Source organism: Vicugna pacos, chromosome 9 (assembly GCF_048564905.1).
Source record: "Vicugna pacos chromosome 9, VicPac4, whole genome shotgun sequence".
Classification (NCBI taxonomy): Eukaryota; Metazoa; Chordata; class Mammalia; order Artiodactyla; family Camelidae; genus Vicugna; species Vicugna pacos.
The window spans coordinates 32,840,103-32,867,347 of record NC_132995.1 but is presented as its reverse complement, the minus strand read 5'-3'; the positions used below and the strand labels follow the sequence as shown (position 1 = coordinate 32,867,347).

General features: G+C 37.4%; 1 protein-coding gene across 3 annotated transcripts in view; it reads right to left on the bottom strand.

Moving 5' to 3' along the window:
• RSPRY1 (ring finger and SPRY domain containing 1) overlaps window positions 1-27,245 on the bottom strand; it is a 40,002-nt gene that overhangs the window by 12,037 nt on the left and 720 nt on the right. For all 3 annotated transcript variants that reach the window (XM_031680626.2, XM_072967412.1, XM_072967413.1), the window contains exons 2-10: window positions 15,622-16,123; window positions 11,394-11,446; window positions 10,600-10,712; window positions 9,404-9,530; window positions 8,571-8,629; window positions 6,614-6,680; window positions 6,082-6,213; window positions 5,062-5,177; window positions 3,988-4,131 (exon numbers count right to left, since the gene is read on the bottom strand). In XM_031680626.2, the coding sequence (XP_031536486.2) occupies window positions 3,988-4,131; window positions 5,062-5,177; window positions 6,082-6,213; window positions 6,614-6,680; window positions 8,571-8,629; window positions 9,404-9,530; window positions 10,600-10,712; window positions 11,394-11,446; window positions 15,622-15,968 (1,158 nt within the window). In that variant the 5' untranslated portion in view covers window positions 15,969-16,123. The remainder of the gene's footprint in view (window positions 1-3,987; window positions 4,132-5,061; window positions 5,178-6,081; window positions 6,214-6,613; window positions 6,681-8,570; window positions 8,630-9,403; window positions 9,531-10,599; window positions 10,713-11,393; window positions 11,447-15,621; window positions 16,124-27,245) is intronic.

Genomic DNA, 27,245 nt, shown 5'->3' with positions numbered 1-27,245 from the left:
AATTATCTGATTCCAAGGCTGGTGTGCTTTCTACTTCACAGTGGCTTGGCAAACATCTTTCCTGCATATAAAACTTCCACATGCTCAGAGATTTCAAAACTTGAAACAAAGGAAAGGTTACAGTGGATAATCAGCTAATAGGTATTCTGAGATCCGCTCAATTTGAATATCATACAGGTCCTTGGTAGCTTCTTTTATTACTTACTGCCTTTTAATCATTTCACAATTATTTTATTGTTAACATAAAAGGGTGGATGGGATCTTAAGAAATTATTTTGAGTACATATAAAAAAAATAGAAATAGATGAAGCATGCAGATCAGACAACTGCTATCTAAGAGTCAATGGTGAAAGATTCTAGTGAAGAAAGGCAATGAAAATACGGGCCAAATCCAAGTAAGATTTCAGATCCTGACGACAGTCTTCTCACTCTATGTGATAAACAATGAAATAAGGAGATAGACTGGAAAAAAGACTCCAACATATTCCTTGACGACTTGGACTACAACATACTGAATTCAGATGAGTGTTCTCCGAAGTGAGACTTCTTAATCAGCTGTTCTAACAGTCCTACTCAGACTACTCAAGAGCTAAATGAACTCACATAAGGATATGAAGAAATTCACCTGTCTGTTAGAAAGAACACCTGGCTAATCCCTTTCAAAGCCTGAACAAATAAGTAATAAACTTACTTTTTATTTTGTGGGTGTGGGGGCACAGGCAAAAGGCAAGCAATTCTTTTCTAGCTTCCCTTTCTAATGTCCTAGGAAGTCCTCCACAGAACACTTGAAATTCATAGAAGATTCCTAGTCACCAAGAATTGATTAACAGCAAACTTTACCATGCAATGTCTTCTGTGCCTGAATGAATTTCACAATGGAGTGGCACTGTGGGACAAAGGAAGAACTCTAATAACTTTAACCACAGGTCAACTTCTACAGGCTAAGAACTAGGGACCTCTGCTAAGTAGAGATCCCTTTAAAAATCCCTTTGAGCTTACATATCAAAGAGCAATCTAGATGTATTACACCCTCTTCCAACATGAAAACACTCCCAGCAGGACTAACTATGGCTTCCATCAGCTGAGACAGAGAAATGAGAGAACAGGGTAGTTATCCTGGCACTTGGGGTGCTAATTTTGATCTGCCGTTTCTGGTCATATATAATTTAGCAATGGAAACATTACTAAAAACAAACAAAAGGGTTTATCTATAGCATGTCATTTAAGGAATATTTTGATTCCTTTCCCATGGCGGTGGACACCATCCTTTTTTCTGCTCTCTAGCATCCTGACCCTTTCCTGTTACAGGGAGTGTAATGAAGATACAGTGTCCTGCCTTCTGCTCCGGAGGTAGAGGGGTAAGATGTGACCTAGGCTTAGCCAACTGGACCCGCCCATCAGACCCCCAGTGTGGTGTGAGTAGCCCCCCATGGAGGAATGGATGGGACTGATTTGTGGTGGCAGTGCTGACATCATGACCTCTAAAACACTGGCTGTTCTATTTCCTGTCTCTTGGCCTTCCGGTGTTGCCTCAGAGTCTGTCTAGTTCCCAAAGCCCTCAATGGTGTGGGATCTCCTGATAGGTTTACAGTCATTCTTTTTCTCTTTAAGATAACAGATTTATTTTCTCCAAGGCAAGAGGCTTCAACAGGGAAAGGAGCAGGGCTACCTTGATCAGGGTTTGAATTCTTCTCCAGTAGTTAGTTGGAGGCTAGGTGACTTTGGCAAAGTTTCTAAATTAATTTCTCTGAACTTCATTCTCTTCATCTTTAAATGGGAGAATAATACCTTCCCGGACTTCAAAATGATTAGAGATGGGTATGTGAAAGACCTATCACGTGGTAGAAGCTCACAAAACGATAAAAGATATATAAGTCAAAATGCACCCTTGGAGACTTGTTCCTGCCAACCCCCCTATAAAGATACACAGCTCAACACTCTGGTCATTCTTTCAAAACTGAAACCAAAGCAGTAAGAGTTAAAATAAGAAGCATTATGAATGGACTTCAAATCTTTGGAAACTGGGTGTATCCTAGGAATGACTTATTTCATAAAATCACACCCTGTCTGTACAGGCAAAAACATTCAGAATCACCAGAACAGTGTCCATTTGAAGCAAAGTTGTAAGTGTGGCAACATCATTAAAATCCTACATTTGGGAAAAGATACATCAGACTTCATCCATTTCTAACCAACCAGTACTTGGATCAAGGAAAAATGTTTTGTTTTTATTTTTTAAAGAAATTAACAGTCTATCAAGCAATCTGGAGTATAGGAAAACTATTTTAAACCTCTTAATTTGAGAAGCCAAAGTTTATGCAAATATATGGCAGAAATTAGTTTCATCCACCAGATAAAATTATTCAGCTTCACTGAATATTACAACATTCAGTCACAATGTGACTACACCTAGACCTGCAGTGTGTTTGCTGCCAAATCAGGAGAGACAAATTTTACACTGAATCGTCCTCTCTAGAGAAATCCACATTTCTTTTAGTTCTGGAACAATTTTTTACTTCCAAATGAGGAGGCTAGCGAATTCTCTGGGATTTGCCCCATTTTCAAATGCAAAGAACACAACTACTGTAGAATAGAAAGGGGACTGAATTCTAGTCCTAGTTCCTTTATGCTCCTCTCTCAGACTTAGTTTTCTAATCTATGAAATGGAAAATGTGACAGTAAAAATTGTGGGGATCGGATGATAGGCTCTAAAATGAAGGTGCTCTGGGAAGTAAGCTTTTTTTTTAAGTCCTGAAAAACTCATCCTGAGGACATCATTTGGGGCGGGCTGTCAGTGTAACTTACAGTATGTTCTTTAAATCGTCGCTCAAGTTCGGCACTAAAAGACTAACTGGCATTGTTCTTCAGACCCACTTACTTCTGACTACATGGTGCCACAAAAAAGCCTCATGTTTCCATGTTTCAATTAAGACCTAATTGACCAGGAGGCCTTGCATCAGGGAAGATTCCCACCAAAAGCAGTGGCAGACTGGGGTCTAGTTTTCCATGCTGGACAAGAATCCAGACCTGATCTCTCCACTGGCCCTCTTTCTTCAATTTGTCACTTTCCAGCAAGGAGTTTACTAAAATGCCATGAACAATTCCAAGATGCTGTATAGCTTTGCTGAAAGGGCCCTTTAGAAACTATCCTTCTGGCAGGCAAGTTTAGTTTAACTTTGTTGAATCACTTTAAAAACCCATCCCAGGCCCTTTTATATGGGATGGGAAGCTATTATTCAGATTAACAAAACAAAATCTGAGGGGCTTTTCTCAAAGGGTAAAAATTTTATGTCCACAAAATATTCCTGATCAAAACTGGATTAAATCCAAACGGCTTATAATGTGACTAACAGAAGAAAGCTCATTGGGCTGGGCATTAGAAGGGTATAAAGTATCAAGAAATCAACATCTGTAGGGAAGGGAGGGACCCCAACCTCTCACACTGAGGTAAAAGTAGCCCAATCCTGCTCCCTCTAGTGGATTTAATCTTCCCTTTCATGTTTCAGCTTTCAATAACAAAAGATAAATACTAAATATTGAAAAGAAATGTGCCTACTAATTACAAGGTAAAAGTAAAGTAAGAGGAGTCAAGCCAGCATTTAGTATCTATGAAAGTAGCAGAATTCTATGAAGTTCCTAAAGCTTAAATGCAAGGCAGAAACTATCAGTAATCCCAGTATAAAAACTGAGCCAAAGATGTGGCTGGATCCAGAGGAGAGCCTGCAAAGAAAAAGGACATATCCAAACTCTGGGTAGAAAATTAATGTGAACTTAAAACTCAAGGGGGAAAAAAAGGCTGAGGGACAATTTCACTTGTGTTTTCCTATTTCTGAAGCAGTTTAGAAAACCACTGTAGGGATCTAGCCCCAGATGCTTCAGCCCAAGGAACAATTATTGTGCAAACCTGTCTGAAAAATGAGAATCCTCCACCCATTCACCAAAAAAAATGCTGCAGCCCCCATCTGCACAGCTGTCCAAGGTACTCACATGATTGAGAAATTTGCTGTCTCGTGTAGCCCAGCCGATCTGCATGACGCCAGAAGTGACCACTGTTACTTCATAGTACCACACCCCAGCATCCACACAAAAGGTGCAACGCACACTTTCAAAAGAGGAGGCATCACAGCGAGCCTGGCAAAATCAAAGAGCATGACAGCCCACCATTAATGTCTGAAGACCACCAGAGATGACTGACTACTTAGAGATTGAATGTATTCTTCTCATTAAAGCTCCTGGTGGACTACTGTCTCCTTCTCTCTGCATTTGCAGTGACAAAAAGTAGAAAAGCAAATGAAGCACACTCTATTTTATAGTTTTATTTCCAGGGAGTTCCGGATTGGAAGAACTGGAAGACCTCAAAGTTAAGAATTAGTGAAGGCTACTGGCTTCACTTTTAAGTACTTACAGAGATTTGCTCTTATAGTAGAATCTTTTACAAATGCATAAACATTGCTTTGACCTGTACTTGTTAGGGAGGGAGACCGAGGGAAAGGATATTGAAGGGTATAAGATGGGGTACCTAAAAATAATCTACAGCTGAAAACTACATAAGGCATTTGGCAAGACGTAAGATCAAAGAGCTGTTTGCAGCCATTCTTCAAATAGCTCTTTAATCTTGACATGTCTAGTGCCTTATGGTACCTTCCTGTATATAGGCAGCTCTTTCATCAAGCTTTATCCCCAAATCAGCAACATTTCCAACATACAGGGAGAAGGTGAAGCTCTAGACTGAATATCACTGGTTATGCAGGGATTTTTAAAAGGGTGGGCCTCTTCTAAAAACACTAGTCTTTGTACTTTTAGCTGAGTAAAATGGCTGAGATTAAAATCAGACATTTAAACCAGTCAATAAACATTACAGTGCTTATGGGACCACATGAGATATGAAAGAGTAAGTAATATCCTAAACACCCTCTCTCCCGCCACTTCTACCTCTAACCACTCTTTGAGTATGTAATAAACTTCCATCTATTTTGCAAGAAATTGCTTTTGTTCAGAACCAGGGCATGAAAATGAGAACAAGATTTTCTCCTCAGAACGGTCCGTCTACGGAAACTTTACCTCCAAGCCATGGGGCGAGATCTTCAGGTACTCGCTGACATCGTTGCTATTCAGCATGGCCCTAATGCTGTTCAAGTCCACCTTCTCATAGGTCAGCTGCCTACCTTCTTTTAAAACTGCAAAGAAAAAGCAGGCATGTTTCTGAGGCAGGTTGTTGTGGGAGAAAAGCTACTGTCATTGCTAGCTGCCATTCCAGGTAAGAAGTGGAGGCGGTCATGAACGGCACAGCTGGCCGACTTACAACCCTGGCTTTGCTGCTACCCTGCCGTATGAAGATTAATTAAGTGAATGCTAGTAAACGCGGCACTGCTAGGTTTGTATTTTTGTTCCCTACTGTCATTATTTCGCATGCAACAAACTCCAAATGCTACTTTTTCAGAAATACCCTTTAACTGGCACTACACAGGCTGTGCACTGAGCAACTCCCCAGAGTGTCGCGGTAGGAGCGGGGGCTTATATGTCCAACTGTGCTTTAGCACAGTGCTACCCATGGAGCGAGGGTGAGGATACAGCAGTAGAATGGTTTTAGTTCTAGTAGCCCTTGGAGGAGAAAAAGAGAAAAGTTGGGAGGGAGCAACCTTTATGGTAACAGTAAGACACGACTTGAGTTTTGAGGAGCAAAGTTGGGATAGAGAAAAGAATAAAGAGAGGGAATTCTAAGTGAGGGGAACAGGCCCAGGGGTAGCAATGACTGGGACCTGCTTGTAGGACAGTGAGAAAAGAGTCTGTGTTGGGAAGAGTCGATTAGACAGTGCCATCTGATTAACAGCCTTGATGAAGCAGGAAATAGGGTACTAGTAAGAGTTTTTGAACAGAAGAGTGCTGCAGTTAGAAGCATTCCATCTAATTGTCCGAAGAGCCCCTGGAATCCTTTTCTGCTACTATACAGCCAACCTAGCAGTAGAGGACCTTATATAGAAAGACTCACTCATTATTACAAAGGAAAGACCAGTGATCCTATACAGGAAATGGATTTAGAAATGTAAACAAGCATTTTAGTAAAGGACAACTCCCACTTACAGAGATTGTCTAAGCTCCACTGGGCGCAGAAACCAACTTGACGTTTCAGGTAATCAGGATCATCAGCCCAGGACTCTAATGTGACAAGCCGGTTACTAATACTGGATTCAGATATAGTCAATTTATTTTCACCTGTTTGGGAAGACATAAACCTTACATTAACCATGAAAGAGTAGGATGATTTGCCGGGCAGATTAGTGGGGGGAAGGAGTGAGAAGAGGTAATTAGAGAATATGGAAACTATAATGACAAAGCCCAAGAGCTCTATTTTCTAGAAAGCAGCAGTATTATCACAATTTTTAGCTCTAAAAAAGTAGGTAATCACAGTCACCAAGTTCTGACTCTTAGGTGAGAAAACTCTTGTCTTTGCTACTGTTACATCTTACTGGCCTTGAGGTGTTTACCCAGACACATCAGAATGTATGCATGTTTGATGGGGTTCAAAAGCGTCAGCTCATCCAGTAACTAAGAAAAATAAGTTGTTTAACAAGTGATACAGAAGATCATCAGTGCAAGAAGTCACTATACCTACTTGTCTGTGCAAACTTTTCCAGAGCGATAAGTGCAAAAAGCATGACTGTGGGGTGGGACTGTAATTTCTGAAAGACAACAAAAGATAAGAAAACAAAAACATTATTCCCCTGCAGAGGCAGCAAGTTATCAATTTCCTTTTCTTATCCAATATGTGCTAGATTGTTTCCGGAGCTGTCAGAAGTTTTACTTATTCAAGTCCTTGATTATGCATTTGCTAATATTGTTAGTAACAAACAAGAGAGTCTCTTAAAACTTTACATTCTTTTCTTGAAGTTACAGGGTTCATTTATAGATATGGAACTTTCAAAAGTATCTTGTTAAATGCACTGTTATTTTATTTAGTAACAGTTATATTAAAGCTTTGTTAAATAAAATCATGCTGATTCTTATATTCATTTAAGCAAGCCAAACAGAAGCCTAGAAGTATAGCTAAAAATGGCTTTCTATTCAGAATCCTAGAACGAACTATTCATCATTAGTCCCCAAATTATTAATAATGATATTAACAACAAATGGTTTCATTTTCAATCTGTTCTCTGAAAGGAATTCCATAAATGCTGCTGGTAGGTGGAAGAGGGCAACAAGTGAGCTCTTTCAGTTATATTTAAGCTCATGTCACTCACATGTGTTCAGATTTAAAGAAGGTCTATCTGTTTAACATCACATCTCCTCAGATCCATCCTTTCCCATAGCTACATTAGGGGCCTGCAAAGGAGCTCTAGAGCATCAGATGATTTCCGCTCTCTCTTCTGGTGACCAGCTAGGTTCTGCAAAGCCCATATAACCACCATCCTCCCCTGCGGCAAAGCCTGTTTAGCACCCTGCTTCTCAACATATCCATCCTCCGTCCCTCTGTCTGGCTTTGCAGGCCCTGAGCCCTCCTGACCTGGCTATGCAATCTATGTCCTCCTGCCTCTCAACACTGTTTTCCCACCAGTCAGTTCTCTGTAATGTGCTGGGAACATGGCCATTTCTATCTCTGGGCTTCTGCTGGTGATGTGCCCTTAGCCAAGAAACCCAATTTTCCCCTTCTGTGTACACAATCAAATCCTAACCTTATGGCGTCACCCAACTGAGGTCCCACCTTCATCAGGAAGTCTGCCTCCCATGACTCCCAGCCCCTACCACTAATCCCTCCCACCCCCCAATCACCTTCTCAGGACTCTTGGCACTTAGTTTGAAGGAAGTGATTTCGTCCTTGATCATAGCCTGTCATAAAATGGAGGCTAATTATCTTGTCTGAGTAGTTTTGTTCCCTCAACTAGCCAGGAAACTTCTTGAGGGCAAAGGACTATTATGCCACTTCTGTATCCCTACAGTGCTTGCCTAGCATAGTGTTAAATACTTTAAGTACATCTCATATAGGTACCAAAAAATAAGGTCTTTCAGATTTTGAAAAAGGCCAATGCACACTAGGCCTGCAAAAATAACTTTTAAAAGTACAGACAAGTCAAGACTGCCGTCCAGCAATGTGAGAGATCCCACAGTACAGCCTCAGCCAACCACAAGCTTCACAGACAATGTATCAAATGCTCCATGACAATAATTTTAAGAGCAGTAGAGAGTGGGGAGGGATGGAGGAACAGAGATTTATATACACTGGGAATCTAACCTGACGGTTTCCTGGCTTAGAATGCCATGTAATTTTGTTTCCACTGGGGAGGTTCCTACTACATTTGGCAGACTCTAAGGACACACACAAAAAAGCCAATCGTAGCAGATATCTTATGACTAAATTTAAAACCAGACCAACTCAGCTGTTTTTGCTTGCAATAAATTCCTATCCTGTCCTTTTTTTTTTTTTTTTAACATAGGCGGGAATAAACACTCAGGAAACACCTGCAAATAAAATTTATAGCTGATTCCATTCTCTGTGCCAGTGGCTAAACTGGTAATTTTAGAAAAATGCACAATTCTAGATGATTAAGAATAACTAGCTCTGATGTCTCACTTACCAGACACTGTAGCAAATATTCCAGTATTCCTGGGCTAAGTAAACCTATACTTGCAGGACCTAGATGAATACAACAAACACTGGATATAATTAAACGTGCAATATGATTTTGAATTAGTAACTAATATTAATAAAATTGTTCATGTAGAACTCTTTTACAAGGTACTCAACAAATGTGTTATCTTATTCAAGTCTCCTGCTCTCAAGTAGGGAACAGTACTATCCCCATTTCACAGCTGAGCAACTGAGCCCACAGACTCAGTCCTGAAGTGACTTATTCCAGGGCACTGAGGGAGCACACAGCAGAGGCTGAACCAGACCCATGTGCTCTGATTTCTAACCCATTGTTTCTTCCACCATAAATGATGTAACTAGTTGAGCTTTGCTGTTAACTGTCCTAAAATGGATAGCACTCATAAACAAGTTAAAAATCTGCCTGTATTCTCAGGAATTGCTCCAATTCCTCTTCCTGTACCTAGTATTTCTTCATTATCTAGCTAAACTTTATAAAGTGTGTGTGTATACATATATTACATACATATACCTATATAATCATTATCATACTGAGTTTAGCCTTTTCTCTTATTTTTAAAGAAAATAAGAAAAACTTTTTATTTTAAATTCCCCCTGAAAGTCCTCAAAGCTAAATTAGCTTGCATTTACCTCTGTGGCCTCACGTAATTTTTTTCCAGTTAGACCCTGTCCCTCAATTTTTTTTTTTCTTTTGAGACACTTCTTTCCGGTAAAGCAGGTTTGATCAAAGACCTGCAGTGCAATCTTCCCTTTAACGTCAAACAACTTAAGGTCTTCCTTGGCGGAGCTTCCCAGAGTTACCTGCTAGTTTCTCAGCCAAGCAGCCTAGGACTGCAGATGTGTTCCTGTGTTTGGCAGGATGACCTGAGTCCTGGCAAGCTACTTCTCCATTTAAATTGAGAATTTCAGTCAATTTCTGGAGTGCATCCTAAAAACAAGAATATACAAGTGGACTTGACAAATATATTACTTAGGTTTCTTCCCCAAGGTACTTCTTTGACACAGAAGCTATAACCCGGTGTTAAATTAACTCAGAATGACCATACAAAAATAATATAATGTATCCAAATGATAACATATCCAAATGGTAACATTAGTGATGGGAAATATTTAATCAACCTGAAAATTTTCTCCCATGAATGGCTAAATACCATTTGATTTAAAATGCACCAGTTGTAGCAAATATATACTATTTACTCTTGAACTATTAAACAGACTAAATCCACCCGAATGCCAATATGATTGATAACCATAGGGCCTACTGATGTTGAAGCAAAAAGTAACTTAAAAAAAATTTTTTTTTTTTACCAATCAAGAACAAATATCACCAGAGTTTTTGAGGCAAATTATAACAGAAACCTCATATAAGCCCAGGCAAAGGTTAATTAATTCATCAGTGACTAAGCCAAAGACCTTTCCCTTTTGTCCATGTTTTCCATGTTGGGCCCAAATGTCTGAGGCTTAAACAAATGAAAGATGCCAGAATCCAAAAATTTTTTAAAGAGGATTCCATAGAACATATGGCGTAAGACCATGAAAGTTTGATACTTCTGTTCTACATAAGGGATAATCAAGGTTATACCAATCTTTAACATGTTTAAGACTCAAAAGTGCTTTCTGCATAATTGTTTTTTTCTCTTAATAGAAGCGTTTTAAAAACTTTTGTTATGAGGAAACTGTTCAGAGAGAGATAAGAAAATTGGCTCAGCAATTGAACATTCACTTCTATTTCAAAGATTGCCATTTCAGATATAAATGCTTCCATTTTTAACATTTTAAAAAATTTAAACTGAAGTTTAATAGTAAGCTATTATTAGAAAGAGGGATGTAGCAATTCATTAGTAATAAAGAACAAGCTTATATAATGAAATTAATATTAAATAAGAGTGACCCACAATATATAAAGAGGAAATGCATTATATCAAATGTTCTTTGTGATTATTCATCCTGTGTTTAAGCATAGATGTCAGTTTCACAAAAGATAAGCATTAACTTACTTTAGTGGGCAATGGACATTCATCTAGTAACAATGTTATGACAGCTGGTCCCAGTGGATCTTCCAATGGAATAACTCTAATTAAAGACTGGACAACGTCCAACCATCCTTCATCTAAGAGCAAATCAAGAAGATTGTATGATGGAGCCACTATTTTTAAAATGTGAAAATATTTAACTTGTAGCACAAGATGACTTCACATTAAAATAGAAACAGCTTGGCCTTCATCCTATAGCTTTTAAGCAGCTGATATTTGGCATGGACATAGTCATCGATTGCTAGTCATCACAGTAGAGACAAAGAATCCTAACTTACAGGAGTCTGGTGATTTGGGGCTATCTTTTATTTGGAGAAAATTCAACCTATGGTCCTAGGTTTCCCAATTATGATTAAAACAGTTTTTAGCATCTTATTTATGACCTAGGAGTTAACTGAGAAAATGAAGTATCTGAAACAATTGTCTCTATTTTCAGAATGACACTTAGGAAATTGAGGGACAAAAAATTACCCTCCCCATCCTAGAAGTCAAAGACCTGTCAATGCCAAAAATAAGTTTATTTTCATAATTTCCATGAGATAAAACCATTACTGAAAGATAGAGCATATATTTGGAACTAACTATACAGTACTTATTAATTACTGCACTTGTACAGGAAAATTTCCATGAACTGAGGGCTTTTCTCTTTGTCATGTGTTAAGCATTTTTGAAATCTTTTATTTAAAAAGAAAAAGTGGCTACATTTCTTCATAATCATTAATTAATTAGGAATTTTTTTTAAAAAACTTAAAAAATACCTGTTTCTGCCATTTCGTGCAGTGTAATCATTGAATAGGGAGGTTCCTGATCACTGAAAAACAAACATTCAAGACATGAAACTTGAAGAAGAAATGACAATTTCAAATAAAAATTCAAACTGGAAGTGTAGGTGTAGGAAAAAGAAGAAATGAACATGAGTGAATCTAAAGAAAGAGATGAAAGAGACAATCAGAGCTATAACCTAGAAGGACAAATCCACACCACATGTGCTCATTTCCAAGGTCACTGTCCATGATGGCCCACAAATAAAATGTGTAGAAGGGCACATGGAAGGACCACCATGTGGCCTGAAGTCAAAGCACAGGAGTAAAACTGGAGATGAGAGTCCACTTTCAGCTTTCCTCTAGAGGCCCAGTGCTAGTTGAGACAAGCCAGGGAGGTCCATATCATCTTCCTCGTACTTACCTTAAAGAAATGCCAGGGATGGAGATGACAATCCCAACTGAGGACTCATGGAAGCAAGGCCTACATAAACATTTTCATTTTTAAGTGTTCTTCTGGGAAATATCACTATATGCTTAAACTTCATAAGATGATGTTAGGAAAAAAAAACCCAAACTTAATCAAGCAGCTATTTAATAGTCTAGTCACTGCTCTACAATGGCATTTCCCCCTTATTTCAGTGGATTTTCAAACTGTGATCCCAGGAATCCTAAGGAGGTGCTTTAGGGGAACTTCACCAATGAATAAAATATTTTCCATCTAACAATGATAATCTAATTATTTAAGGAGTATATATCACCATTTATTTGTTTACATATTGTGGCTCTCTGTTTCACTATGAAAAATAAAGTAATAACTATTGTCTTCAATCATTTAATCCTCAGAATAACTTTGCAATATAGAAATTACTAAATTAACTTCAGGTACTCATTAGGTGCCAGTATTTGACACGTCCTATCAAGGGAAAATTCTTATTTAAAAGAATTGTTTTAAATGATATAATTAACTGATACAAACATTGCTTTGGGACAATCTGGCAATAATGAAATTAAGTATGCATATACTCAACAATGCTTTGAGTATAGAGATTATTACACAGGTGATAGATACATATGAGGCTATTTGCTGCAGTGCTATTTGTAGGAACAAAAATTTTTAAGTGGTTAACTAAATGACCTAAGTGACCATCACTGGATCATGGATAACAAAATACAGTACTTTCGCGCTTACAAAGGAATATTCCATAGTAGTCAGAAGCAGTTGTAGCTTTACATTCAGCAACATTACATTCAGGTCTCAAACATAATGCTGACAGAAGGTAAAACCAAAGAGACTTATCTGTTACGTAAATTAAAAAAAAAAAATCACACACAAAACACTGTAGGTAAACTTCCTTATACAGACATAAACAAACATACAGCAGGCAAGCTGGAAGAACACGCCTTAAATTCACTAGAATGGTAACCCACTGATACTTGGAGATGGTGGTAAAGAGGACAATGAGATTAGGGAAAAAGGGAAAAATAATTAAAATATGACAAGGTCAGTGACCTATAGGGAATATGAGCACCTGAATTCTATGCAGACACACTTAAAGGACACACATACCCCTACATTCAAAAAACAAGATAAAATTCTTTGTGGAACAGAAATGGAGCAGAAACTTTCAGTGGGAGGTGGAAGTTAAAGACATTAAGATTCCTGGACTCTGGGTCAGGAACTAGACAGAGGTGACCAGGAGCTTTATGCCTGCACAGTAGGTAATGGGACCAAAACCCTACCTGTGCAAGGGATGCGGGCAGACTCACCAAGTAAAGCTGGGACAGGGTTTCCCTCTCAGTAAAGGAGTTGAAAAAATTCTGAATGATAATCTGAGCGGAAACTGGTATAGAGCTACAAGTCTTCAGTGACAGAAAAAGGCAGAGAAAGCCATGCAGCAGGACCTGGGCTTCCTATAGCGGGATGGGAACTCAGAACCAGCACTTTAAGGTTCAGTCATAGACTGAGGGTCCCTGGGACCCAGATAGAGACAACAAAAGTGAAAGATAGGAAGGGAGAGAGAGACAGGGAGAACATACACACAGTGAAGGGAAAAAAACCTTCTATCAGGAGGAATCTGCAAACTAAAATCCCAAAGCACATGACAATAACTAATACCATTATTGATCTGAGGATAAAGTCACTACCAAAAAAAAAATGCAAATAATCAACCTTCAAAATGATTTTAAAATAAGTGTATTTCAAGTGTTCTTTCCTATAGCAACTCTCTCACAATGGCATTAGGAATGTGCTGTCTTCTCAAATCAAGGTCATCCTCTCCAAAGTAACAAGTAGAGAGAGAACATTAAACACAGATCATTTTATAACTGCAATATCTACATACATCCTTTTATATATATTCTTACTAAGCTCATCTGTCCTAATTGCCTTTCATGTTTTGTTTTAACAGTCTTATAAACTTTACAGACTAAGAAATTCTTGCCTTTAACAGTTTCTAAAAAACACAAGCTATATAAATACGTTTACAAACTGTCTGAACCCCGTTTTGCCATTATATTCTCCAACATGCCCCTTCACATTTGCTCTGCATCTGCCTTATTTTTCCATTCTCAGAAGAGTTTTAACTATAATTCAGTACAAATAGATTTATGGTAAAAGTTGCCATATTATTCCAATGTACACTACTTGCCTCATGTAAGTGGATTATGTACTTTATCAACAAATTCACTTATAATTTGTAATGTTTTCCTGAAGCTTGGAAATAAAGCTCTTTCTTGCCCTCACACCTGTTAATCACCCTTTTTAAAAATACAAAGTCTATTGTATACCTGTTTTTCCTTAAATAACACTGCTGTGGCTTACTTTCTTATTTGAGAAGGACAACTTTTCATTACAATTTCACAGTACGTTTTAAAAGTCACCATGAAGAAACTTTATATAACTTATATATAATATTACATACCCCAAACTTGCTTGAGTTTGGGGGATGTAAATGGCATAGATTTGTATTCAATAGATATTTCCTATAGACATATCAAGATTAAATTAATTCAGATACCAGAACTACTCAAAAGCTGGTTTTAATAAACTTAGGAAGGCCTTTTTGAGCTGGTTATGGAGAGTATCTGTAAGAATTACCTTTTCCCAGCATGTTCATAGTGGACAGAAAAAAATGTGCAAAATAAATTTACTTCTGTGAGGAAAAAAAAGAATACCTCATAATAATATGCACAGGTATACCCTGCTTTATGCTATAACTTTTGAGGAACTAAACAAAACTGGGTTTTTATAAATGTGATGATCAAATTTAGATACTTAAATTTACTAGCAAAGCCTGAAGCAAAAAACCAAAAAACAAAAACTCAGATACAACTTTAAAAAAATACTTTCATCTACTGAGCCATTGTTACATGCAAGGCCCCGTACTATATGCTTTATATACATTATTTCATAATAATCCTCGTAAGAAAGGCATTATTCCCTTCTTATAGATGAGGAATCTGAGGCTTAAAGAAGTGGTTTACCCAGTGTCATGTAGCTAGTTAAGGGGCTGGGGCAGAATTTGAACCCTGGTCCACCATAATTCTAAAACTTTTACTCCTAACTACTGTATAATAAGATTAAGTTAAAATATTTTTTCAACTGGAATAACGACCTTTAATTTCACTGTTATTCAATCTGGGATTTCATACTTAGACAAAGCAGGAGGAAACAACAAAACAGGTACAGGTGTGCCCTGCATTTTCTTTCAATTTACAAGCTTCCCAAATAGATCTAAGAGAGCCATCTAAGGGGTATAAAAGAGGGAGGAGGATGAAATTCGCCTTGACCTATGTCCTCCCATTGCCAACAGAAGTTATGTGCAGCCACGCTCTTGGTTAAACAACTGATCTTGCATCTCTGGTCAGTGGAGTAAATAGTCAAGCAAGATAAGAGTGAGTCTGTAAAACCATTTCCTACTGCAGTTTCAACACAAACTCACTCCATATTGACTACATTCTCTTAATAAGGTCATAGCTCTAATTAATGTTTTCTGCTACAGAAATGTTCAGATATTTCCAGGCAGGAGTAGATGCTGGCAAGTAAAAACAACAAATCTTATAATTTACTCTGCCATCAGAGGAGAAATAAAATATTCTCCCTTGGCCTGTGAGAAACAAGGCTTGGCAAATATATCCTAATGAACTGAAGGAGTCCAAAAGTTATGGTTCCTGGCAGAAGACTTTTCATTAGATAGGAGGTGGCTGTGAGTCAGATACTTACTTATCTACAAGAGTCCGTATGACTGCCAGTGTGTCCAGCACTAGCCCGTCTACATTTTGTTTCTTTCTCCTTGGCTCATGAGGTCCTCGGCCCCTCCTTGGTGGCCGAACAGGGTCCCGGGGATGGCTCCTCATGTCAGCAGCGGGCAATGCACTATTCTCGGCCTGTTGCCGCTGGGTGTCAACGCTGTCTTCTGCTCCACTGTCGTCTCGGCAGATACAGGAATTACCCATGGTAGCAGTCGCACCTCTAGTCCCCAGAAAGTGGGCTATGTGCTCAAGAGTCAACAGCAGACCCTGGCCAAGGCTTCTGCTCGCTAAGAACACGGCCCAACCAAAGACAATCATTTAGATAGTTATCAGTTTTCCAAGTACTGTTTTCATAATCGAGAGTGGAGGAACTTGCATCCTATTTGTTTTTAACAACTGAATGCTGAAGGAAGTTGCAGAGCTGATCTCCAACATTATCAGTTACAGAGAATCCTGGTCATCTAGTGGCAGTTCTAAAAGAGAAAAAAAAAAAAAAAAAAGGAAATGAATCAAAGGTCTTAGCTACTCACTCAAACTTTCCTAGTTTGATTTTATAGACATTAGGATTACAATGAAGAATCATCTTTGTTTATTTTTATAGGTTTCCAACACAAAGAGTGGTCTTTGCATAAGAGAATTAACAACCAGTAATTCCTTTTTATTATAGTATAAAGTTGATTGCTACACTTTATCTTTGCAAACCACAGGAGCTACCCTTTAAAAAAAAAAACGATGCTTTTATCTATACAGAATCACCTTAGAAGAATGCAATTGTTTTAAGGGCTCCTTTTGTGGAATAAAAAAAAGTAAATTGTCTTTCTTAATTTAAAGGTATGAGAAAATGTAATATGTTGCAAATAAAATATCTAATTTCAGATGTTTGTTGTTAGCACCCATTCGATAACAATAATAATAAAAGGATAGAATGTTCCATCTAAATAACACAAACAGCACAGATTTCCCATTTGGAAGCTCTCTTGAGAGTTTACAGAAATCATACCAGTAGTTTACAAAGTTTTCCTGCTATGTAAGCAAGAGTCTGTTTTGGGAAAGGTAAATATATATCCCAAGGTTACATTTTCACAATGATAAGTTTGTTGTACGTGTCTGCTACAAAATTAAGAATAGGGATGCACCAATGATCTTCGTTTGAAAATACTGAGTAAGCACCTCATACCAGGCCCGAGGTTGGCACCGGGTGAATAAAGATGAACAAGACACAGTCCCTGTCCTCCAGGAACTTGTTGCTGGCCATTCTTATTCCACACAGCATGTGTATCATCAAAAAACCTAATGACAGAACCAGCTCTTTATTAAACTGAGAAAATCTGATTAGGTCTGGAAAGAAGTCAAGACTTGGAAGCAGAAGACTAACATGCGGCTGGGTAGCAAAAAGTAAAAAACATATTGAGATCTGGAGACTAGGACCCATAAGGACTAGAGATTTGTGTGTAGTCCCTACTCAGCCCTTGGCTATTTACAATTAAATCCTCATATACTGATTAATGGATCAGGAATAACTAGCTCTACATAAAATAATTTAGTAGGATTAGAAGAGAAAAAATTTTATTTCCATTATTTTGGGCGGGCTTGCAGAAAATTCTTCTAAATACTTCCAGTTTACTGCTCGTAGGGGAAAAACTGAAGAAAAAAAAATAGATGGAGATAGGAAGTCTTATATACATATGTATATGTGTGTGTGTATACATATATATATATATATATATATATATATATATATATATATATATATATATATAGTATGTAATCTAATCTAACATGTAGAGAAGGGGAGGGAAATGGGAGGGGCAAGGATGGGAGGGGAGGAGAAAGGAGGTACAACAGACAGGCATTATCTCTCTCCAGACTACTGAGACAGCAATGACTGAGCCAAGTAATACCACAGACTTTGGTGGTTTCCTCAAAAGTCAGGCCATCTTCAAAATTTGGCAGTTGTACTTTAAAAGATGTGACTGAAATACAGCTAGGAACATGATGCAAGGACTCAGCTGGAAATAGTCTTTTAAAAGAGAACACATTCTAAACGAGCCAAGAGTGGAAGTAATACCATTCCCATCACTGCAGGGACCAGGGTATATAATCCCCTCCAGAGGGCAGATAACCAAGAGATTCCAATGATTAAAAGGACAGGAGACAGAACCCAGAAAAAAAAGTTTTTGTTTTGTTTTGTTTTTTTAAAAACATTTATTTATTTTGCAGGGGGAGGTAATTAGGTTTATTTATTTTGATTTATTTTTTAATGGAGTCACTGGGGATTAAACCTAGGACCTCGTGCATGCTAAGCACACATTCTACCACTGAGCTATAACCTCCCCCTAGAAAAAAAACTCTTTTAGAAGGTGCCTGTTATACATTTCTACTGATCTTATAAATTATACTGGTTTCTGAGGAAGACCAAAAAGCAACATGTAAGAAGTGATGCTTTGGCCCTTCTTACAGAAATTTCACAGAGAAGGCACTATTGGAACAATCTGGATGAAGGAGGTAAAGAATCCAAGTTTTTGTGGCAGGTCTGCCACTAGGCAGTAGCCTAGCTGATATGCAACTGGAGCACTTCCTTGAAATCTTAAAATTATTATTTAAAAATTTTCATTCAGTGATTTTTAAAAATAAAGTGAATACACATTTGTTTTAAGACCTAAATGCTGTAAAAGTCTTTTGCTGTTTTCTGAAAGGCTTTCTTTACAGCCCGTTCCCTTCCTAGAGATAACCCCTGCTAAAAGCTTCAAGAAACCTATTTCCACAACTATTATTATGTACTTACAAATTGGCATTAAAAAAAAAAAAACTAGGACACTGCCATGTTCTATGATTTGCTTTTCCCCACTTAACAACACATCTTTCTATACCAGTACATATATAAAACTACCCCATTCCATTAAGTCTGCATAGAAATCCATATTCTGGATTATCATAGTTTCTTAACCACTAATGCTATAAAAATCTGTGATTAAACCAGCTAATACTCTGCAGATGGCAGAGGGAGTGGTCCAGGATTTGCTACAAAGGAACTCTATTTGGGAATGAATGTTCTCTACTGGGGAAGTGCTCTCTCACTCCCAGTGTCAACGTTATCAGAACAGGAAGGAATTCCACTGACTTCTCTAAATCCTTTCCACACAATCAGTATAGAAGTTGGGATGGACATGATATGGAAGTAGTAGATTTAATCCAATCCAACACGTTAAATTGGGGAAGGCATACCTGAGGAAGGAAGACCAATCAGGTACGCTAAAACTGCTGGCAATGATTTGAGGACATCAAGGTGAATTTGAGTCCCAGAAAATAAAGTCTTGAAGGGGAGAGGACAGGGGGCCCTATAAAGTTAGTTTAATGCTAACACTTATAGAGCTATTTAGAGTAATTAACAGGAAACAATTAATGAGAGTGACTGTGAGAAAAGCAGTTGGGTTAAAAAGAAGTTTGCAGACAGTGAAAACCAGTGGAAAAGTGTGTTATTTGATAACCTGTGATGATACAACTGACTATCCATGGAGGGGAAATGAGAGTCCCATCACAAGCCATATTGGAAAATTTCAAATGGATAAATTTTTTTAGTTTAAAAATAAATAAATAAATACAGAAATACATAAGGAAAGAAAGAAAAAAGAAATCTGTTGGACTCCAAACTCTTAAACTTTATTCTATCCAAACAATTTTTGTCAAGGCTTAAATTGAATGTAGAATAATTAAATCTATGCAGATTTCCATTTAGCACATTTCAAAGCAAATGGAAGATATTCAATAATACAGGTATTTTTAAAAACCTGACTAAATTTGGAGCTGAGAAGAATTAAACTTTTTTTTTTTCCTATTTCTAAATTGAACTCAAGTATAGTTCACGTCAATTTCTTCCAAAAGAGTCATTTTCCTTAAATGACCCAGAAAATGATGTCAACCTCAAAATTTGAGAAGGAAATGGGGAGTAAAAAAATAAAAAGTTTTTCAATATTTTAAAACCAAAAACTTTCTTTTTTAAGAACTAGCTGAATAAGACCGTGTAAAGAAGTTAGCTAGGAGGGAGAAATCATGAGGTATTTCAAAGGAAAGACTATGAAACAAAAAAAGGAAAAAAAAAAGAGCTGTTATATTTAAAATTTTTTTTTTCTGAAGTGAGCATACAGAGTGCTCTTGAGGGTTAAAGCCAAAAGCAGGACAAATAAATGAACAAAGTGTATGATCTTTCAGATTAATTCAGCACTAAAAAATATGTACCTTTTCATCTTGAAATGGCTGTCACTCATGACACTTCTTAGAGAATAAATCGTGAACACTTGAAGCAAAAGACTGGGTGATGAAGCTAAACAATTACACTTTAGACAGCTTTGTTTCATCTCATTCCAAAAAGCATTATGTGGCCCACTTTCCAAGGACCATTGTTTTGAGACAGTAACACTCAGCCTACAGATTTTGTACAGGATGCCAGAGGCCACCTACAGTACAGGGCACCTGCTTTGCAGTCAGACAGTTTGGGCACAGGTCCCAGCCCTGCAATAGTTACAGACACACATTCTAATTACCCTGACTATTGACACACTTTAAAACATAAAGATAGTAATAGTTCTTACACCTCACAGTAGTACTGTGAGGATGAAATGGAATAGTAAGTGTAAAACACGTGGCACAGTGCCCAACACTTAAACTAGATCCAAAACTGCAAGATGTTATTATAAAATGAGCACATAGTTAATCAGAAGTAATTAAATAATCTAGGAGGTGAGGGCTCTGGAATAAGACTTGTCTTAATTAAGAGCACTAAGATAACTAGCAAATTTATCTTTTATAGAACTCATCTGCTCTATACTCAAATAACTTTTACTTATCTATACTTTCAAAGAGCCTTGGAAAAGACTGTAGCTTAATCAACCCCAAAGTGATGGGCATTAGAATCACCTAGGTACTTCTTAAAACACAAATTCCTGATTCTACTTCAATAGCCAGCATCAGAATTTCTAGGATGTGGCCCAAGCAAGTGCTTTCTTAAAAGCTCCCCAGGTGATGGTGGCCAGGTCTGGAATCACTGTGTTATAGAACCTGGCACAGTAGTCAGGACCTATTGACTGAATAAAGGGACAAATTGAAACACTAAAGGGTGATTCTTCTGGGGTCTAAAAAGTTAATCTCCTTTTCCAGAAAAATGAACTGAGACTATCTTTGAACCTGGTCTTTTGGAAAGGTCAGCCAAAATAACCATTAGAAAAGAGTTACATCCAATTTATGTACAGTACACTATCAACACAATGAATAAAAACAGCTCCCTATATTTCCCAGCAGATCCACCGTATGAAGCATCATCCTGAACCTAGATGGTACCCTGCTTATGGGCAATGTTATGCAAGGGCTGACAGACTGAATGGAATGGAAAACGAATAAATAAGACTAAAGATGATGTAAACGCAACATAACTATAATACCTATATACTTTACCTTAACTTTGAAGACTACTTAGCATTAGATTATCAAGTCAGTTTTGAAACCAGAAGAAAAAAAAAAAGAGCTAGTCACAGAATTCACATAATTTAAATATATACAGATCTACGGCTGTGGCAATCATCAACTGATTGGATGATAATGATACCACTGGATGCTAATGCTTAGTAGAAATACTTTTATTGCCATCTAAATGGTAATGCTTTTTAAAATCATTACACTGTTCACAGCTATTCTGCTGCAAGAGCATAATTATAATCAAACATTTCCTTTGCAAATTTATTTCTCTGAAGTGTGGTATTATTTATTTTGATCCCTTCCCTTTGAAAAAAGAAAGTAAATACTATTCTTTCCATTTCTATATCATTTATGATTTATTAATATATTTTATATGTTTTAAAGCTGCTCTGAGAGGGGGATAGAATCACACTTGGGCTTTCAGTAAGTTTAGTGTTAAAGCAGTGAGGTCTGGTACTCAAAACACAGACCTCTACCATCATAAACAGCTCATCACAGAGACATCTGCCAACTGGTCTAACCCTCTCTAACAAACAGTCCAGGAATCAATGATTCATCTCTTCAAATATTTGCTTGCATTCAATCATAATACAGTTCAGTGACATTAAGAACACTTTCTTTTCTTTGAAAATAAGACTTCAGGATTATGCTGTCAAGAAAGGAGAGACTGGTTAAATGAATGACCATAGGAAGAAAAAAATAAACTTTGAGCATGAAATTACTATTGCTGTCATCTTTACTTCATTGATCTAAAATAGTGTTACAGGATGCAGCACTTCTTTCCAATCCACTCCCCAACCCCCATAGGCTAAATCACAGAGCATGAACAATAACACGATATAATACTCTGGAATTTTAATCATTTTCTCTCCTTAGAAAATGTTTTAGATTTTTTCCTAAGGCAGTGACTGCATTACAAGCAATAGCTTCTAGTGTCATGTTTACCCTCTAACATTTTATTACGAAAAATTTCAAACATACAGCAAAGTTGAATTTTACAGGAACGCTTATATACCCACCACCCATTTGCATTTTACTGTATTTGCTTTATCACATTCTATACATCTCTACCTATCATCAATCCATCAATTTTTTTTACGCATTTTAAAGCAACAGTATACTTCCCCCTAAACAATTCAGCATGTATATCATTAACTGGACTTCAATACATTTTGAGGTTAAATTTATATATAATAAAATGTACAAATCTTAAGCATGTATGTGTTGAACTTTGTCTAATACATGCACCTGTATAACTGAAACTCTATTAAGACAGGGTACTTTACCCAGAACTATACTTGCTTTTAAAATATCCTGCAGGACACCCTAAAGACCACAATTTTCTTGTGTGTAAGTGGGGAAAGCTTGGTGGTCAAAAAGATTATTTGCTAGTACAGTAAGTAAATAAGAAGGCGTATTGTATATCAAGGGTACACTTGTCAGCTGAAACAGAAACCACCTAAAGATGTTTTAACAAGAACATTTTTGTCTCTAGACACTAACGTATCTGGTATTCAGGGAGAAGGGAAGGGGAAGATTGTGAAATATTTGTTTGGAACTTCACTTTTCCCCCAAAAGGAAAGGCAGCTCTGATAAGGCATTTTTACATGCCACCCAGGTGTCCTAAACTATCTGCAGTCACACTGGCCACCTGAGGTTTCTGTCACAATGGGTACTCTTATCCCCTGGACTGTAACCTTAAGGTGGTCTGGGAAAAGCACTGGATGATTCTGATGCTTCTCTTATGCACTGACATTGGTTTAAGACAGTACATCTTTGAGTGGACAGCAGGTCATCTTTCTGGTTGAACTGTTAGAGAAGAAATATCTAGAAAAGTCTCCCCTTAAATGTTGAAAGATTTTTAACCCAGGAGCAGTGGTGTCTGTGGGCAGGTGAGACTTACAGCAGAACAAATTATAGAATACAATCCTGACTTGAAACAGTACAAAGTAGAAAAGACAAATCCTTTTAGCATTCAGAAAATATATATTAAAAAAAATTTAGGGCTAGGATACAGTGACGAATTTCCAGAAGCAAATAACAGTAAAAAAAAAAAAAAAAAAAAAAAAGAAGTGAATAATCCCTGCCATTCTCAAAGGTTGAAAAATTTGCCTAGGACCCAAAAAGGAAATGCTAAGGAAGAACTGAGGTAAGTGCTAATGATGGCTGCAGTACAGAGGAGAAAAACACATGCAGTACTTCATGTTACTTGGGATTTTCTCCTCCAGGAGAACAAATAACAGGAAATCATATAGATGTGTCATTCAAATACACACATGATTCACAAATCTGAAGGAAAAGTTTTTTTTTCTGTTATAGAAAACTTTGCTATTAAGAAAAGCAAGCAAAATGTGTAAACAGCATGAACAGCAACTTTCCTTAAGGAGATCTACTTAAAATGGTGTCTGAAAACACTCAATTGCACACTCAACTGGATACCTACTAGAACCTAACAGGTATTTAGTAAGCACTATAAGTGAATTTATTCTAAAATCTTTAAAAATAGAAAACATTGATGATCACTTTGAAAAGCTGAGACATCACTCAATAAATATATGAATCCAATGCTTATACACCAGGCACAGAGCAAAGATGAAAAAAGGTCCCTCGAGCTCTTGGTAAAGGGCTGAAGGACAGTGACAGACAACACAGAGTACCCAACTCATAATAAAGTACATGCCATGAAGCCCATGCCTAAAGTGTCAGGTCCACTAGCAGACCTCTCACTCCAACATTTTTCCAGTGGAAAAGGAACTTAGTAACATTCAAGTATTGCTGTACAAGAAAGTTTTCAGGTGACTAAATACATGAGCATTAACAAAAGGGGAATGAAGGATTTACACTTGCGTTGTAACATTTTTGTGTCTTAAATGACAAGCCAAAATATTCTTGGTACAAATATCCCTGACCACACAACTGAAAGGTTAACCGAAAGCCCATAAATTAAATTGACAAAGATGAAGCTACTAGTAATTCTAATGGATGGGTAAATAAATAAATAAAAGCGGAAGCACAATGAAAAGCCAATTTGAGACAATACTGATGATGCATCCCAAACAAGCACCCTTCCTGAATATTGTAGGAATCCCCATTCTGCATATGACCTATAAGAAGCTTTGCATTGGTGCCAACTTTCCCAGGACAGAACTTTCTGGGAGAAAAAGGTATCAGAGACAACAGTAAACTACATTGTTGTGCTAGTTTTGGTTCATGAATACTGTGCTTTAGTAATCCTTAGCAATTCACTTGGTAGGTTATTAATAAGTAGCCTTTAGGCATAGGTAAGTATGAAGCAGTAAGAACTGAAAAAAGGAACTGTACTAACAAGAAGGAGTAGGGTAGGAACCATACTTTGAGAATTACTATATTAAATTGCACAGGAGAGAAAACTTGATTCTTCAGGAGGCAGAAGGAGTAAGAAAAAACTAATGCTGAAACATTAAACTGAGGTAATAATAAACTTGTCGAGTAAGGTATTTCAAAACCTTCTACTTGATATGTATAGGACCCATGAAATTATGCCTGGAAGCTATAATTTCAAGCAATAAGAAAGTTCTATGCAGGGTTCATTTTTTAATCAAGCTTAAGGGGTGCATCAATCCTTTGCTATCTCAAATGCATTCTTAGTTTTCAAAAGCTTAGAGAGGGAGAGAGGAGAATATTCTCTAAGAGTTCACTATTACTTATAACTTTACCTCATTTAGCCTTGTATATATCATAGTTATGTACAGTTAAACATGCTTTTACATATTTAACCAGCAAGCATTCCCTTTTGGAATGGACACTGAGAGTAATATATAACAAATGTATACTTTTTTTTTCTAATCGTAAAACTTTGCAAGAAAACTATTTCAAAAGTTGACTTACTGAACAGATAAACCAAAGGGAACATATTCACTCTTCTGCATTCCTAACAGTTGTGAAAGTCTCCTCCTAAAGGTTGTGGCCCAAGTTATGGTATTCACTACTTCATGACTTCAATTTTTTTCAATTTTCTAATTTGACTACCAGGAAAAAAACTATCCAAATTCAATTAGAAATGCCTTGAAAATCCCCAATTATTTTAAGAGAAGCTAAATAGTTTATTATGCTCCCTCCGTAACTTTGAAATAGATTTCTGACTGTGATGCCTAATGACTTTCCACTTACTTTTGTAATCTTGTGACTATCACATCCTACTTTTCAAGAATCCCACAAAATAGAAAATTTCAAATTTAAAGTAGTGTAACAGTGATTACTATCCTCAAGAATTCCTAATAATTTCTCAAACTATATAGATACTAGATTATCCAAGAGAGTTGGAATTTTAAAGAATGCCAAGTGGCTTCTCATTTCATTATAACAAATTACTTCATTACCAGGAAAAGTATAGGCAATTCCCAACAGACTGAATTAAGCTCAAGAGTTGAAACAGACTGTAGTAAATGCACTTTAAGGAACACACAATGATTTTTTTTTTTTTTGGTTATTCTCTTGCCAAAACATACTTCAGAGTTGTTTTTCCCTAGTCACTACAGAATAACACACTACTACACAAAATGCTATGTTTTTATTTCCCCTTGATTCTTGGCCAATTTACTAAGTGAGAAGTTATTTTGCTGACAAAGCAGAAAAAGTCCACATAGGCCATACTGGAACTCGTCCTATAATCAATAATGTAAAAATAATCATGGAGTACAGAAATAATGAAGGGTTTGTGAAAACAGCAAAAAGCAGGACACAGACATTAAGCAGTAGGTCAGGACAACATGTATCCTGGGAACCAGAACGCTCACAAAATCACCACAATGACTTAAAAAAAAAAAAAAAAGACTCACGGAATATAAGATTAGAAAAACAGGAAACACAAGTTCGCTTTTTGTTAAAAAAAAAACTTCAAAAATCACAAATTACTCAATATTTGTTAAACCAGCTCTGACAAATGCCACTTACCAAACATTAGGAAAATGTCATACATGGGCACAAGTATCTTTTAACCTCATAGAGGGACCTACAAAGCAAGATGTCATCCCAGGAAACACAAACTGGGATGGGGAATTTAAAAGAAATTGCTAATATGCCTCATAACCTATGGTTTGGGGCTACTACAGGAAGGCATAATATTCATGGAGAAAAAAAGGAATTCTCATTTACAAAATCACAACTGAGGGAGGAAACATATCCATCACCTGTAAACATCCAAAGGCCATGAATATATATATGGAAAAAAGGGAGGTGGTTTGCAATACTGAGATCAAATTACCTGGAGGAAAATCTCAGCCGTCAGAAAAAAAAAATTCCTGAAGAAGATTATATCATAGATTATCTTCCGCCAGTATCATCAGCAGTTCAAAGTAAATTCAAACTCTGGGAGCAAAACTAGAAATTCCTCCACCCCCATCTAAACAGAGGTTGAAACCATGGGTTTCAGTTACAATATGACCTAAAAGGCTGTAAACCTTGAAGCTTTCATTACAATATGGCTCCCATCACTCCATAGGTGATAAACACTGTATTAATGCTAATCCCTTATATCTACATGCTGCTCCACAATATAAAAAGTGCCTTCACTTTCACTCTTCAACAGCAACACCTTTGATGGTAGAATCACTGTTCTTTTCTTTCACACAGCTTGTACTCTGTATTTTCACACACTGCGCTATTTTACAGAAGACACTCAAGGAGGTTAAGGAGGAGGAGGTGGTAGGTAAGGGGCCTGGACAACCGCGGGACTCTATTCAATTAGATACTTCCAACCTTCAAAAGTACAAAGTATAACACTCCAGGGGGAGCAACCTCATTCAGGCAGCGAAACAGGATAGAACTGCGGAGTCTTAGTAGACCGTTTCTGCCTCAGTCTCGGTGCCAAAGACAGAGAAACTGAGGTAGCAGGTAGTAACAAAAGCCTGATGTGGAATCACGCAGGGAGTGCTGGTGGGACAGACTTCCCCTACTCCACCTGCACTATGCCCAGAGCGGCTGAATCCTGTGTTTGAGAAGAAAACCCTCGCCTTTCCCGCTCCCCTCTCACTATTCCCCACCCGGGGTCTTCCTATGGATGGTGGTCTCTTCTTCCCGGAACCGCGCAGCAATCCCCTCTCCCCAGGCCCTTACCCGTTTTTCACATCGGGCCTCCGAGATAGGAGA